Source organism: Aspergillus vadensis (assembly GCF_003184925.1).
Source record: "Aspergillus vadensis CBS 113365 unplaced genomic scaffold BO88scaffold_4, whole genome shotgun sequence".
In the NCBI taxonomy this organism is placed as follows: domain Eukaryota; kingdom Fungi; phylum Ascomycota; class Eurotiomycetes; order Eurotiales; family Aspergillaceae; genus Aspergillus; species Aspergillus vadensis.
In genome coordinates this window covers 118,097-132,817 of record NW_020292042.1, presented here as the reverse complement: position 1 = coordinate 132,817, position 14,721 = coordinate 118,097, and the positions used below count along the sequence as shown (strand labels likewise).

The window sequence follows — 14,721 nt, the reverse complement described above, 5'->3', positions numbered from 1 at the left end:
GTACAGTCTTTCTAGTTACAACTTTCTCTTGTCGGTGATGAGGAAGACAATCACTCGTAGAGTACCAAGTATGTATTTGTTGACATTCTCACATATGTATTGTCCTATTACGGATAGTAAATACACCAGTCCGATAGCTTTTCAAAAGCCTTGTGCAATGAGATTGGCTACTAAAATAAGACGATTCTAAACTCTGTAGGCTTAGTAGTCCGTCTAGAACCTACCCATGCATCTGATGCTGTCTGCGACCAACAACCCTCGCCAGCTTACTCTCGGACAAACAATGGTGTTTTACTTTACGAGCAGATGTATATCCCCCGAAGGCACCTGTTGTCCCAGCCAGCAGACAGCCATCTAGTTAACAATTCATACTTTGTACTTTGTACAAAGTAGCAGCCATGTGCATGACGTCACGGAAATCTAGGCTTCGACCTTCGACCTTCAGACTAATCCTCCATGTGGATTCCGTCTCTCTGGTTTTAGTAGCCCAGTTCTCAATATATGCAATCAAATTCGTGCCATTCAAATGTCACCTGCAAAAAGTGGGTTCGCCCTCGTGACCCCGGCTTCGAAAGGACTGGGATTCGCCTTTGCGCGACAGCTGCTGTCCAACACGGACCTCCCCGTTATTGCGACTGCGCGGAGAGACACCGGACAGCTCCGTAAAATCTTACTGGATCAAGTCAATGATGAGACTGGAAAGGCAGAGGAGAGGCTAAGAGTCTTTGAAGTTGACGTGACTGGTACTGAATACATCATCCCCTCATACGTTCTGGTCCTGAACAATGTCTTAGATGAGGCAACCATACACGCCATGGCAGCACAGATACGAGAAGAGTTTCCACAGACTTCCCTGCGTATTGCAATCACCGTACCTGGCGTTTTGCACGTGGAGAAGTCTCCGACACAAATTGATGCTGCCAATGCTCTGCATAGCTTTCAAGTCAATGCTCTCGGTCCTATGCTTCTTATGAAGCACTTGGCACCTTTTTTGCCAACGAAGTCGTCTGCAATCTTTGCGGACGAATCTCTGTCGGCACATGTACAGCGGCCGTGGAGACTTCCATCGCATGCGATCTACGCGATGATGGCCGCACGAGTTGGGTCCATATCGGATAATGCAACAGGGGGCTGGTATTCATACCGTGCTAGCAAAGCCTCCGTCTTTCAGCTGACCAAAACTTTCGATCTGTATTTGCGGTCACGCAGCAGAGACCGAGCTTTTGCGGTGGCGTTGCATCCCGGGACAGTCCAGACTGATTTCACGAAAGATTACTGGGATGGCAGACACATGCTGCAGCCAGAAGAATCTGCGGTGAAGCTATTACAGCATCTCTGTGGTATGCAGACCGGTGACTCCGATGGGCGGGGCCGCTGTTGGGATTGGAAGGGAGAGGAGGTTCTGCCTTGAAAGATGTGGATGATAAAATAGAAAATGCATGCCTTGGTCTTTGTGCGCCATGTATCGGACCGATTTCCTTGACACATTTGTGATTTCATTCATTTCTCTTTTTAATCTCGTATGTGGAGTTGTGGTCACTCAAGGTGGGGAGAGCGATTCATGAGAGACGGTTGAGATGAATAGCACAATGCTTGAGAGTGGTAAGTGCTGGAACCATACCAGATACAGGTTTCAATACGAGCATCTTAGCTGATTTCCTGTAGCAACAATTTTGGACACAGTGGGCCACGGAAAGCACCTTAATTATCTTAGTGCGTATTTTGGTTTTAAGGCACCGACAGCAGGCTGCATGCAGGGAAACCCAGTAAGGGCAATTCTGTGGGGATGAAGGGGCTGGGGGTCGGCCGTGATGGGGAAGTGTTCTTCCCTCGACTCGGTGAGTGGGCGGCAAAGCGATTACACGCGAGCCGGTCTAAAACGCTATTCCGGCTCAGGATGCCTCAACACCCCCCCAACACGATTTTTCGACTGGCTACCAACACTTCTTGGTCATTCTGAGTTCTTAAAATCGAGCTGAAGCATCCCTGAAGACCCACAGGATCTGTCTGACTCGCCGTTTTCCTTTGCAAGCTCGACCACAGGCCCAGTCAGAGTCCACTGAGATCGGAGCCCTTCCCCTCAAGCCGTGGTAATGGTTCTCCAGTGGAGGGATTCAGAATGCAAATTGATTAGATCGAGTAGATCTACGGTCTAACGGTCAATTCCCCAGGTCCACACGGGAACTGCCGCCCAGGGCCACTCTGTTTTACGTCTAGCTCAACATGGGGTACATACAGGGGCTTGTTACCATACAAGGTGGGCGAGTTACTGGCCTCCCAACTTCCCCTTCGTGGGGATACTCGCACCAAGTCTCCCCCATGGGGTTGTCAAGCCTAAACACTATTCAGCTAGGAGCCGGGGCAGTCTCGCAGAGAAGTTGCTCGTTGAAAGCTGAATGAGCGGCATACAGCATGTCCCGCCATCCTAGTACGTGTGACTGGGCGTATCCAATTAAATCAGATAATATGCGAGGCTCAGCTGAAGACAAAATAAGCCGCATGCATGGCTACGCGCATTGCTTACATGCTGCTTGGCTGACAGTGATCGAACTGCCCAGCAGTTCCGACAAACGCCCGCTGATGTGGAGGTCCTTACCCCGTACGAAGCGGGCTCACTCGATAGGCAGTGTTACTATGGAGTACATATGACCCTGCATGCATAGCCGTCCATCCCATACCCCCCTAAGGCGGTTTAATTCTCCGGACGAAGTACGCGATAAGACGAATTGAGAGATACGAAGCTTATCACACAGGCCTCGTACTCATGGACCGCAATCGTATATCGAATGATCTCATGCATCAGGAAGACAAACCTATCCACATTATGTGATCAAATGCAGGCGAAAATCTAGAACTCCGACACGAAGCTACGCTACAATGGCCAACTCCAATCGCTCTCTCTTTCGGCTGCAACAGCTCAAGCATTGGTTGTCTAAGCCCTTGAGTCACAAGCTGATTGACGTAAGCTATCTGGGACAGGGCCTTGGAACAATGGCATCCAGCGGTTTAAGAATCCACGTTGAAAACCGGAAATCGGAGTAATCCGCATCATGATGTGCTCTAGATAGGATTAAGTCATGGAGTGACCGATCTGGAACGGTAAACTATCGTTTTCGATAAGGCGCCGGGGGTTTGAATTGACACAACCTAAAGCGGGAACCTTATTCGTACCATGAATGACCTTTTTAAGGTGGAGAATTGTGCGAGAAGGGGGGATAAGCTGAGTGTGATCGAATCATGCAGTATCACACACCACGGAGCCTTGATGCATTAATCACATCAGACTCGAGGGCAGTGGTTCTGGGCCTTGATGGGAGGGGAAGAAGACCCATGGATGTATCAAGAGCTGATGGTGGTGGGAAGGGAGGACTATTGAACTCTAAAAGCGGGTCAATTGAAGCAGCATCTACCTCAAGTGGTGATGGAGGGAGGGAAGATAGAGTCGCAGGAGAAGTGTTGATAGAGAAAGAGAAAGAGAGAGAGCTGGGACGATGGATGGTGACAACATGGGACAGACAATACGGTACTGATACCGCCACCGGTAGGTTGCAGCCAACCAACCTTAAGTTTTGCAAGTGTGTGAATCATCGGCTGGTCCGCGCTCCCGCGGCCCACACTTTCTGTCTCTTCATGCCATTTCCATCTTCTCTCATTTGCTCCATTGCCCTGCTCTTTTTTTTCTTTTCTCGCTTGTGCCTTGCTCGCTTTCTCTTTGACCCCCGATTTCGCTTCGGTTGTCTTCTCCCCGTTTGACTCATCTCCATTGCACACTTCCTGGCCCTTCTAGACCCCTTATAAAGGCTGTATTGCTGTCCTCTTCCATCACTCTTCCTCTTTCTTCCTTTCCCCTCATACAGAATAATCCCTTCCACACAGCCAATCTCCCCCCACCATGCCTTTGATCAGCACCACAGAAGTCAATGAGGACACTCGCGGTTAGTAAACAAACCTCATTTTCAGTGCCAATGAGCCTGTACTGATTTGTCAAACCATTTAGTCCTGGGATATGATCCCCTCCTCCCCCCTCAGTACCTCCAGAATGAGATCCCTGGTGTGAGTCACACCGTTTCCCCTTGCTTTTTCCCTACCAATTTTTCCAAGTCTTTCCTGTCATGTTGGTTGCGTTCTCAACCCGACCACATTCTGAGTTATTTTCATCGTCAATGCCTCGGTTCACACCATTGGTGCTAACAGAGGGCATGATTAGAAAAAGGAATCCCTCGAGGCTGTCCGCTCTGGCCGTAACCAGGCCATGAAGATTATCGAGAAGAAGGATGACCGTCTGCTGGTTGTTGTCGGCCCCTGCTCGATCCACGACCCTGCCACGGCCCTCGAATATGCCGGCCGTCTGAAGGAGCTCTCCGAGAAGCTTTCCTCCGACCTTTGTGTCATCATGCGTGCCTACCTTGAGAAGCCCCGCACCACGGTGGGGTGGAAGGGTCTGATCAACGACCCCGACATTGACGAGTCCTACAACATCAACAAGGGTCTCCGTGTCTCTCGTCAGCTCTACGCTGATCTTACCAGCATGGGCATGCCCATTGCCAGTGAGATGCTGGATACCATCTCCCCTCAGTACCTGGCCGATCTAATCTCTCTCGGTGCCATTGGCGCCCGCACCACCGAGTCGCAATTGCACCGTGAGCTCGCCTCCGGTCTCAGTTTCCCCATTGGCTTCAAGAACGGTACCGACGGCAACCTCACCGTTGCCATTGATGCCATTGGTGCCGCTGCTCACCCCCACCGCTTCCTGGGTGTCACCAAGCAGGGTCTGGCTGCTATCACCAAGACCGCTGGTAACGAGCACGGCTTCGTCATCCTCCGTGGAGGTAACAAGGGCACCAACTACGACCGTGAGAGCATCAAGGCCGCCCGCGAGGCTCTGGCGGGCAAGAAGCAGTCCGAGGTCGTCATGGTCGACTGCTCCCACGGCAACTCCAACAAGAACCACCGCAACCAGCCTCTGGTCGCCAAGGAGGTCTCCGACCAGCTCCGTGAGGGCCAGGATGCCATCATCGGTGTTATGATTGAGTCCAACATCAACGAGGGTAACCAGAAAGTTCCCCCCGAGGGTCCCTCCGGCCTGCGTAAGGGTGTCAGCATCACTGACGCCTGCATTGACTGGGAGACCACCGTCCAGGTCCTGGAGGACCTCGCGGATGGTGTTCGTGCCAGACGCGCCGCCAAAGCCGCTCAGGCCAAGGCCACTAATGGCACCCACTGAGCGATTGAGGATGGATGATCTGCGTTTACGAAACCCCAGCGAGTGTGATTCCCTTTTCCTTTTGTTCCGAATAATCCGATCTAGATACCATAGCCAGGGTGCTTTATTTTACCTCATTTTGGTTTCATTATCTGACTTTGCGGGCACGAGTTCCTGAGTTATGGGTGTGTTGGACAGACAGCCTCTGCCTGTGCGGGCAGCATTTTCGGTCTTTGTTCCAGTAAAAGTCTTGACTGCTTCTCTTTACACTTTTTGTAATTTCTTTTGCCTGTACCTGTTCACTTAGGTTCTGTCCACGGGAGACAGTAATGAATCAATAATAGAACGATGAGTATGACAAGATTTGATTGCCCGTATATATCCATATTTGCTCGATAGACCGAACCCTCTTGATTAAGTTAACATCGAGCCATCGACAGCACTATTCTAACCAAGATACAATGATAGAGATACGAGAGATTGAGAATAGTAGATATGTATATGTACACAAGAGTAAAGACAAAGAACTCTAACCCAGTAATACACAGGTTGAGGAAAGCAAACAACAGCAAGATAAGAATACAGCTAGAAAGAAAGAATAAAGATGAGACAAAAAAGAATATAACCCGCATAGACGCCGCAACCCCAGATTATGGAAAAACAGGGAGAAGATGCCATGCAAACCAGAAAAGCAGCATAAGTAAATGTGATAGGCGTCATCTCTGAGACATTCCTTGTTTTCCATCCTCACTCACGTACACACACACGCACCACCTCCCTCCGCTCTATATGTCATACATCCATTTCCATATACCAAAGGGCTTTTTTTAGTTCTTGGACTCCTTACCGTCCAGTAAACCAGCTCTTCCAGCTTCGCGTCGACTGCTTCGCAGCATCTTCGGCGTTCTCAGCCAACGCATCCAGCTGGCCCTTGGGAACAGCAGCAGCAGCAGACTTGGCCGCATCCTCTGCAGCCTTAGCGTTGAGCGCCTCCAGCACTGCGGACTTGTTGCCGCCCTCCAGGACACTATCGGGGATAGAGCTGCTGCTATCAGTAGCGGCCTTCTCATCCTGCTTCAAACCTCCAAAGATGAAGTTCTTGACCTGATTCCAGGGCCGCTGTGCCTTAGCCTCCTCCTTCTTCTGCTGGAAGATCTCCCCGATCTTCTCATTCTTCAGCAGCTCCAATTGCTCCGTGTTAGCCGTACCGGCAGCATACGCCGTCTTCGCATCCTGCAGTCTCTGCATTTCCTTCTCCACCCACAGAGCCCGCTGCCGACGGTTGTATAGCGTTAGAGAGATGACGGAGTAGACTGTTAGAGCTCCGCAGACACCTGTTTTGTTCAAACCCGAAACGCGTCAGTCACTCGTTGTATATCCTCGCGGCGGCCAACACATATGTGTAGTCCATTTTATACCATGGTAGATGATGGAAACATACCAGATGCAGCAATCAGCGTGTACACCATCGTCTTATGCGCCTTGTTCGCAAATCGACGTCCTACTTCAATCATCTGATCCACCCGCGACGTCGACTGAGCTAACCGGGCCGCGCGGGCCTGGGCCCGCAACCGCTCAACCTTTTCCTTGGGAGACTCCGGTCTGCCATTGGCGTTTAACTGCGGCTGTTGCTGTTGCTGGGAGGTGGGCTTCGCCATCGAGCTAGGGAGCTTGTAGGGGGCCGCCGCGCTGGCCGAGCCGGGCTTGGAGTGCGCGTAGGGCCCGGTGGCCGTGAATCGGGTCGCGTCTGCAGCAGAGCGGGACATTTTTTGGAGTGAGTTCGGCTAGGATGGATTGTCGGTGAGGATGCTCGAGGATGGTAGTAGTAGTGGTGGTGGTGATATGGTATGATGTGACCGGGATGGAATCAGTCGGAACGGTACATTCGGCGGTGGGCGGGGGGTGGGAGAGACGAAGGGGTGCGCGCGCCAAGAGAATAAGTCGGGGGTTAATTGGATAGGACGACGGAGGGTCAAATCCAATAGGCACGAGATTGAGATGTCGAGCTGGGGAGGGGAGAGCAGCTGAAGCCAACGGGGGTCAGGCGGAGTTTGGAGGAGGAGGAATTGGGAATGATTGCCGGCCGGGGAAATTTTCAGCGGAAAGAAATCCAACCTCGTCGATTCGAGGCCGAGCCGGACACTAACTTACTACAACTCCGCTTCCGATTTACTCCATAGCTTATCATCTAGGGAGCTATTTGCCTTGACACCACCTTAGTTTGCTTGATGGTCGAGCTCCAGAATTCATTAACCTCATCATATCTCCTATGATTATCGCATTATGGACTACAACGCAGCAGACTTGAGCTCCGTCCTCAGAACCCTCTCCGCCTTATCCAACCAGCAACTACCACAAGCTCAATCACAAGCTCAATCACAACATCTACAACTACAACCACAATCACACCCTCCCTACTCTCACAATCCAGACCCCACAACACAAACAGCACCAACAGAAGACAATGACCCCTACGAACCCAGCGAATCCCTCCCCCAGCTCCCCATACCCCCGAAACCCACATCCTCACGACCCCAACATCACCCAACACAACAATCACAACCACACCCACGACCAGCACCAGCACCAGCAGGATCCATCACCGAAGACACCTCCACCATAACCACCTGGCCAACGGCCCTCCGCTACGTAATGCGCACGGTAGCCCAAAACGAAGAAATCCAACGTCGTCTCCGCTGGTTAATCCAACGCCAACACGACCACGAGAAACAATGGTGGCAGGGACGTGAAGCGCTCTTGAAGAAACAGTCCGCCCGGACGGAGAAGAAGAAGGAGTTGGATGCTGTGTTGTGAGTCTACGCCATTCCTATTTATCCTCAGTCAACGATCTATGAAGAGAAACAATGAGAAAGAAGTCAGGCAAAGAGATGAGTTAATCATTTATGACTGTGGTTATTAGACGATCCGTCGGCGCTCCCGTTGATGAGAATAAACAAGTTTCTGTATGTATTTCCTTGCATGCAGGTCATATGCGGATTTGGATACAGATGAAGGAGAAGCACCATAGTGCGGGTGATCATCCTTATCACACACACAGACAAATATAACACAACCAGAAAACTACCTACACAGCTAATACTTAATGATGAATGAAACAGACAGCCGAAGAAGACCGCGCCGAACTAACCAACTACGACGCGAAAGTATACAAAGCCTCGAGGCAAATGTCCGATGCTATGATAGCGGAGCTCAAAGCACTCAGGATTCCCTTTTTCACTATCAAGAAGGGTCTTGTTTCGGAGTCTGATCCCCCGAATATGGGACGAACAACAACTACTGCCCCGACGGTCAAGCAGCAGCAGCAGCAGCAGCTTTCCCGAGAGGAATTGTCGGCGCTTCAACTGAGAATGTTGGAGTTGTTGCAGGATCTTTGTCGGGAGTGATTTGTATCAATATGATGATGACTGATGCTTGAAAAGATAACAAGTTGATGTAGATTTCACCATTGTGGTCCATCATGGGGCTAGATAGTGTGTCTGTCCCTTTTCCATTGGCGAATTGCACAAAGAATTCTCCTTAGTCTTGTGCCTTTTAGTTGGCAAGGCCTTGGCAGGATGCACGCCGTGATGTGGGGATTCACCCAAAAAACCAAACCTCGGCTTCGGCCTCACTGGGGCCTCACGATACTCTTGTATTGACGATTAACATTATGTACACACGCACAATCCCCGCTTCTATCTTAGGCCACATGCCTAACCGTCTAGTCCGCCAAAAGGTCAAGAAATGCTCCGCCCCCGTTATTGATGAACCTGTTCTGTCTATGCCAACGCAATGAATGCTCCTATGGAAGCACAAATGCATGAATCGGGTGGCTTAGGAGGAGCCCCAATAGAACAACAAAATGGAAATGACAATGTCCGACACCTAGAGCCCCAAGAGCGAAATGGTGGCCAAGAAATGCAAAGCTGCCGCACAACACCTCGGAATGCGAATGTAGCCGATGGGCCGATGAATCAAATAGAGATAGCGTATGGTGTTCAGATGGGAGACGAGGGAGTGCTGGATAACGTAGTCTACTCGAGTTTCTTCTCCGCAACAGCGACAGCCACTGCTACGGCCGCTCCCAATATAGCGCTTTCAGGTGCCAGGTCGAGGCACACCTGAGGTTCCGTAGTGCTATCCGATGATGGCCGCGATGCGTTCGTCTCCTTTACAAGGTCGTTCAGATATCCCTGGCAACGGTCCCGGAACCCAGGGTATTTGTTAATGACACTGCCGTCGCATGCGATCGACAGACTCCGGTGATTCTCTTCACTTTCTACCACGGTCACCTCTTGAGTTTCCTTGATCGAAGGGGGTGCCGAGGGGGCCGTCGCAGGAAATTCCGCCTCATTCCGCAGGCACCACATGCTGTGGATTGCCGTTGCCAGATATCCTGCTGCTCGCTTAGAGACGACCTGGCAGACTCGTCGGAGGAAGCGCAAATCCTCGACGGACGGTGACACGGTAAATGTATGTTCCTTCTGTAGAAGCGCCGCAGACGATGAGAGAAGCGGGGTTGTATCAGCTTCCAGCGCTGCAACGATACTGGTGTCGAATGAATACGCATCGCGCATCGAATGAGGCAACTCCCCGCCGAAGAGCTTGGCAGATTCCACCGCTTCAACAATGATGAGACGGATGATCTCGCCCAGATAACGCCCAGTGATCATATACTCCAGAGGTTGGTAGTCCGGCCGAAGGTGTGTCCGGTTCAAAACCTCATCCCAGCGAGTCTTGGGAAGAATGCTGCCGCCAAACATACTCATTTCGCTGTTGACGATAACGTGCTTGGCGTAGTCAAACCAACCTGGCGGTCTCGTACCGAACTTGGTCAGTCCAATCTCATGAACTGGGAAATGGATCGCCACATTAGTTCCAGTTCCTAGAATAAGCGACATGCGTGTCTTGGGTTCGATGTAGGCGCGTGAGAGGAGTGTCGCGGAGCTGTCGTTGACGATCCCATCCACCTGGACATTGAGGTCTCGCTTCCGACAAGACTGAACGATAAGATCGCCCAGCTCTTGCCCAACGGTGCCATTTGAACAGTGAAATCCTTTGCCCATGTGGATAACGAGGCCACTACTGTTGGACGTTTGTTCAATGGGGAACGACCACGATAATCCCATCGACAGTGGCACGGCCTCTCGTCCATAGTTGGCACCCACTTCGCGTAGCATCGAGTCGATCTTCTCCGCCATCCAATCAAAGAAGAGAGTGCCCTCCAACAACTTGACATCTTCGTCAATGTACGACGACGAGACGTGAAGGATGCGCATGTCTCCCTGCCCACGTAGTTCAACCAATGCTACCCGCAGCGTTGAGCCACCGACATCCAGAGCGAGGAACGTCCCCGTCTCTGTTCCGGAGGGCAGGGCATGGTTGTAAGAAGGTAGCATGCAGACGGGGCTAGATTGTAGACAAGACTTGAACTGCGCACGGATCTTGTCTGACATGGCGACCATGTTCTGCACAGACAAAGGCGCCGTGAACAGACGATCCACCTCGTCAGCAAACGCATCAAGGGAGCGACGTCCCCAATACGCTCCATGGAAAGGCTTCCGCCGCTTACGGGAGGGGTCGCGGAAGAGGGAAGGGAACAATAGCATAGCCTCCAAGGCGGCAACTATGTTCGTAAAGAGTTCTTGCATTCGATGCAAGACTTTGACCAATGGGGCCGACATGATTTAGAGAGGGAGAGGTTGGTCTTGGGTGAGGAGGAAGGCGATCAGAGAGGGTTTCCCAATCCCAAGCTGATGGTGATGAGGGATGAGGGGGTGTAGTTGTATGAGCGGGTAGTGGTGATCAACACAGATAAGGGCTCATACGGGCAAGTGAAACTTGGAGAGGATCAAAGAAGCATCAATACGAGCAAATGCCACTTCAAGATGATAATAAAGAAGCCAAGTCAAGGCTTGCCGGCCCAAGTGAAAACAATCGCCGAAGCGGGAAGGATGCGCAATGCAAATGCAGAATAGAACCAGTCTCTATCCCAAGGCGATGAAGTAATTCAAGAGAAATGGACAAGACTTTAAGAAGTACCGCCGATCACCCGGATGATGAATCCTTGCACAGGGTGCAGCGAAAAGGGAACCAATGTTAAGACGGGGATTGTCTGTGCAAAGGGAGTAGTGGTAGAGGTAAGTAGTAGTAGGTGGTAGATGAACCTGGCAGGGAGAGAGCGGATGGAGTTGGATGACGAGCGGGCGTTCCAGTGCCTGGCGGGAAGATAACTGAATCGAGTTGCACGGAAGGAAAGATGGAGGTGTAGCCCGAGGTAGCGTTATAATTCCAGGGGGATGTATGGAGTAGATGAATTTGATTGAAGGGAGGGGGGGGGGGGAAAGAGAGAGAAGGAAAGAGAGGAGAGGGGGAAGAAGAGAAAAGGGAATAGAAAGAGTGAAGGGCAAGTAGAGGTAGTAGTCGTGAGTGGTATCGATTGTATTGTAGTTTTGGGAGTCGCAAAGTATTCTTAGCAGGAGAGTAGCGGTGGTAGTAGTAAATAGTAATAGTGGTAACTAGCAGTAGTAGTATTAGTTGGTAAGTGGTAGTAGCGGTACTACTACCGGGTTTGGTGGGAAAAGGAAACGGGAAACGAGAGGGACGATGAAGGAAAGGGAACCAACCTACGCGTGTTTCATTCCTCGTCAGGAACCAACGTCCGCATTGGCTTTCCCGCAGGCTGGAATGGCTTGCTTGAGGAATCTGCAATTCGAAGGGGGGGAAGATAAAAAGAAATCCCATCCATCAGTGTAGGAAGGCGGAAATAAAAAAAAAAATAAAAAATTAGAAATCTAAAATTAATAATGATAGAAAAAAAAAAAAAAAAAAGGAAAGAGAAATCCATGAATTTGCAGGCCATCGGTATCATACTTTCCAGTGGTTTGCCGGTCAGGTCGCAGGGTGGTAACTCACTGACTACTAACCAAACTGCGACTGCGACTTACTTGGGTGGTACTACTTCCTCCCTGCTCTGTCTGTCTGGTATGGTTCCTGGCAGCTGGTTCGTTCCGTATTGTATTTACCTGTGACTCCATTACTTACACAGATGCCGTCATTCAATCACTGACTCGAGATTCACTTGAGAAACCAATCCATTGTGATCAAGACACTATTAGTTACCTAATCAATCTGATGTACTGATTCAGAGAGAATCGATTGCTACCTTGTCGGCTGGTAATAATTCGGACTTCCCCCGGAAGTTGATTGATGGCGACCGAAAGAATACCCCTGCCGTCATGAACCTAAGGATGATGCGATGGTGCATGAAACAGATACTACTACTGCCTACCCAGTAGTAGCAGTGGTGGTGTATTGTGTAATACTCAAGAGATGGTATAGTTATCTGATCCATCATCCCGGCTAAAAGGCATCTCCATAATCAGTACTACTAAGATTGGGTTTTATGTGAGACCTGGATCCATGCCTGGTCTAGAACGACCAGGGCTAGCTTCGGATGCTCGGAAGGTACTCTTTCTAAGAGGAAGACAGATTCAAGGATCATTTGAACACCGCGTGGAAACGAAGGAGCGTTCCAATGCGTTATCATCATCATCATCTAATCATCCGCAGAGATCGGGCGAATGCATGATCTAATCATCGACTTAATACTCCGTAGTCCAGTAGTCAGTCTTCAGGGGTATAAAGAATAAGCATAACTCACTGGAAGTTTGATCTCAACTGCAGTCAGCTGATCCTTACTAGGGGAAAAAAAAAAAAAAAAAAAAAAAAAGGTGACTGAAACAATGAGACAACAAGAAACACCCATCAATGACATTGACGTGGTTTCCCGTGCTGGGGAAAGGGTCTCCCTGAACTCACTCAGTATTAGATCTAAGGAAGGGAAGAGTACCACCCGGCGTGATGGGAACAGATGAACCAAGTGGGGCCCGGTGAAGTTTAGAAGCGACAGAGTTGCATCCAAAATGGATCGGGGAGGTCATCGACCCTCCGCTTGGTTTGGGCTTCAGTACATCAACCCTGTGTATGTTGTGTCCGTAGATACGGTTTAGACATTGTTTCGGTAATCCTTATACCAGTTCTCCAACAGTTGGTCAGGCAGAGGAATCATTTCAATCCAAATGAAATCAATCTCTTCCGGCTAGTCACATAACCGAGTATGTAGGTATACTGTGACTCCTCACAGACAAACGGGATAAACGGGATGAGCAGGGTTCAAGGAGGATGATTGAATATACTGCAGCCTCCCTGGCATTCCCTCCTCCTTTCTCAAAAATCCCCATGATGGACTTCTGATGCAGCCAGAGGGAATTGGAATGTGACACCTTCGTTTTGTCGAGGAGCGACTGGGTGCAACGGTGGTAGTGGGCCCGCTCCCAATGGCCGGGAGTGTTACATTTTACCCATCCTCCTCCCCACCAATCACCGTCTCTCCCTCGGCAAGTTACTTTAGTACTCACTACTCACATTCTACTTACTTGCTACTAAGTACTCAGGCTTAGTACTAGATACACTCACCTAGTATCTGATCGGTTATGTCATCCGGGTGTTTTACTTGCCGTGGAAGTGCTTGGCCGAATTAACTAATCATCATAGCACCATATCACTTTTAAATACCACTAAGTAGGGGTATCCATTTCCACCTCAGTGAGAGAGACTGCGCATTCCTGAGATTCCGCCAAGGAACGGGACATGTGCTGAGACGCACAAAGTCAGTAAGGTATTTATCGATAACCACACTAAGAATAACAATCAGCAACAGTATCATCCATCTCCGCATTTCAGGAGTGATCGATCTCTATCGGCAAGGACAATTTAGACCAACTCGCTACTAGCCCGATCTGTTATCTAGTAGTAGTACTCTGCGTTTCAGGGTCCCCTCGCTACCAGTCAGACAGGCCAAGGTTGGTGCAAGGGACCAAATGCCTGTCAAGAAACCCAGGAGATTTTGATCCTGCAAGGGGCGCTATCCCCGCTGATTTTCCATTCTGATAGATGTCGGGGTGCTGTGCTGCCTGATGCAATCAGTCATGACTCGGCAGCAGTGTCCAATCTGTAAATTTCATCTAATCATAGCATATACCGACTACTACTTGTATACGATGAGTCGGGCACCTTTCAGTTTCACTCCCACATAGCAGCCAGGGATCAGATACTGCTAATACGGGCCAAGACACTTTCTGCCCACGTGGTACTCATGACTTCCCAACCATCCATCACCCCCATATCTTCACGGAGCATGCAGGACACCTAGCCATGCCATAAACGCCATAAAGTCAACCCGTGTGTCTGTGTACCTACGTGGCCCACCAGAACACCAGACATTGACCCTAACGATGCGAGCTCTGCTTACGGGAGAACCTCGATGACCACAAGTCCTGCCCAGGCAGGTCGTAATATCATGGTCATCATCATCATCATCTCCTACTATACAAATGACGCCAAAGTCACTATACTACCTACTAAGAGGGATTCACACTCTCCCTCAGCCCACGTCACTACTACTTACTCTTAAGCGAAGATACATTGTTAGCAAGACATAGCTACAATGATGAACC

At 50.1% G+C, this 14,721-nt stretch overlaps 7 protein-coding genes across 7 annotated transcripts; 4 read left to right on the top strand and 3 right to left on the bottom strand.

Annotated features, from left to right (window-relative positions):
* Positions 1-213: 213 nt before the first annotated feature.
* Positions 214-1,758, top strand: BO88DRAFT_382484 (short-chain dehydrogenase/reductase). The gene is made up of 3 exons (XM_025704626.1): positions 214-743; positions 795-1,602; positions 1,666-1,758. The coding sequence occupies exons 1-2, from the start codon at positions 527-529 to the stop codon at positions 1,409-1,411; spliced, it is 834 nt and encodes a 277-aa protein (XP_025565757.1). The 5' UTR covers positions 214-526; the 3' UTR covers positions 1,412-1,602; positions 1,666-1,758.
* A 1,381-nt stretch (positions 1,759-3,139) lies between these two features.
* On the top strand, positions 3,140-4,002 carry BO88DRAFT_202791 (uncharacterized protein). The gene has a single exon (XM_025701874.1). It carries the CDS (start codon positions 3,238-3,240, stop codon positions 3,751-3,753), a length of 516 nt encoding a protein of 171 aa, XP_025565756.1. The 5' UTR covers positions 3,140-3,237; the 3' UTR covers positions 3,754-4,002.
* Positions 3,866-5,538, top strand: BO88DRAFT_402266 (3-deoxy-7-phosphoheptulonate synthase). The gene is made up of 3 exons (XM_025706057.1): positions 3,866-3,935; positions 3,998-4,053; positions 4,208-5,538. The coding sequence occupies exons 1-3, from the start codon at positions 3,893-3,895 to the stop codon at positions 5,222-5,224; spliced, it is 1,116 nt and encodes a 371-aa protein (XP_025565755.1). The 5' UTR covers positions 3,866-3,892; the 3' UTR covers positions 5,225-5,538.
* Positions 5,539-5,669: 131 nt separating this feature from the next.
* Positions 5,670-7,274, bottom strand: BO88DRAFT_402263 (cytochrome c oxidase assembly protein COX14). The gene is made up of 2 exons (XM_025706056.1): positions 6,645-7,274; positions 5,670-6,537 (listed from the first exon to the last, which is right to left on the bottom strand). The coding sequence occupies exons 1-2, from the start codon at positions 6,967-6,969 to the stop codon at positions 6,047-6,049; spliced, it is 816 nt and encodes a 271-aa protein (XP_025565754.1). The 5' UTR covers positions 6,970-7,274; the 3' UTR covers positions 5,670-6,046.
* Positions 7,275-7,370: 96 nt separating this feature from the next.
* BO88DRAFT_402262 (uncharacterized protein) lies at positions 7,371-8,395 on the top strand. Its single transcript, XM_025706055.1, has one exon. It carries the CDS (start codon positions 7,487-7,489, stop codon positions 8,015-8,017), a length of 531 nt encoding a protein of 176 aa, XP_025565753.1. The 5' UTR covers positions 7,371-7,486; the 3' UTR covers positions 8,018-8,395.
* Positions 8,396-9,131: 736 nt separating this feature from the next.
* Positions 9,132-11,094, bottom strand: BO88DRAFT_202706 (putative hexokinase). The gene has a single exon (XM_025701872.1). The coding sequence runs from the start codon at positions 10,885-10,887 to the stop codon at positions 9,238-9,240; it is 1,650 nt and encodes a 549-aa protein (XP_025565752.1). The 5' UTR covers positions 10,888-11,094; the 3' UTR covers positions 9,132-9,237.
* Positions 11,023-12,147, bottom strand: BO88DRAFT_202734 (uncharacterized protein). The gene has a single exon (XM_025701873.1). It carries the CDS (start codon positions 11,945-11,947, stop codon positions 11,303-11,305), a length of 645 nt encoding a protein of 214 aa, XP_025565751.1. The 5' UTR covers positions 11,948-12,147; the 3' UTR covers positions 11,023-11,302.
* Between the last annotated feature and the right edge of the window lie 2,574 nt (positions 12,148-14,721).

Excerpts from the sequence above, each read along its gene's own strand:
- BO88DRAFT_382484 (XM_025704626.1), top strand. The coding sequence starts at position 527 with ATGTCACCTGCAAAAAGTGGGTTCGCCCTCGTGACCCCGGCTTCGAAA. Across the intron at positions 744-794 it reads CTTTGAAGTTGACGTGACTG|ATGAGGCAACCATACACGCC; the intron begins GTACTGAATACA and ends ACAATGTCTTAG.
- BO88DRAFT_202734 (XM_025701873.1), bottom strand. The coding sequence starts at position 11,947 with ATGGGATTTCTTTTTATCTTCCCCCCCTTCGAATTGCAGATTCCTCAA.
- BO88DRAFT_202706 (XM_025701872.1), bottom strand. The coding sequence starts at position 10,887 with ATGTCGGCCCCATTGGTCAAAGTCTTGCATCGAATGCAAGAACTCTTT.
- BO88DRAFT_202791 (XM_025701874.1), top strand. The coding sequence starts at position 3,238 with ATGCAGTATCACACACCACGGAGCCTTGATGCATTAATCACATCAGAC.
- BO88DRAFT_402266 (XM_025706057.1), top strand. The coding sequence starts at position 3,893 with ATGCCTTTGATCAGCACCACAGAAGTCAATGAGGACACTCGCG. Across the intron at positions 3,936-3,997 it reads AGTCAATGAGGACACTCGCG|TCCTGGGATATGATCCCCTC; the intron begins GTTAGTAAACAA and ends CAAACCATTTAG. Across the intron at positions 4,054-4,207 it reads TCCAGAATGAGATCCCTGGT|AAAAAGGAATCCCTCGAGGC; the intron begins GTGAGTCACACC and ends GGGCATGATTAG.
- BO88DRAFT_402263 (XM_025706056.1), bottom strand. The coding sequence starts at position 6,969 with ATGTCCCGCTCTGCTGCAGACGCGACCCGATTCACGGCCACCGGGCCC. Across the intron at positions 6,538-6,644 it reads CACGCTGATTGCTGCATCTG|GTGTCTGCGGAGCTCTAACA; the intron begins GTATGTTTCCAT and ends TGAACAAAACAG.
- BO88DRAFT_402262 (XM_025706055.1), top strand. The coding sequence starts at position 7,487 with ATGGACTACAACGCAGCAGACTTGAGCTCCGTCCTCAGAACCCTCTCC.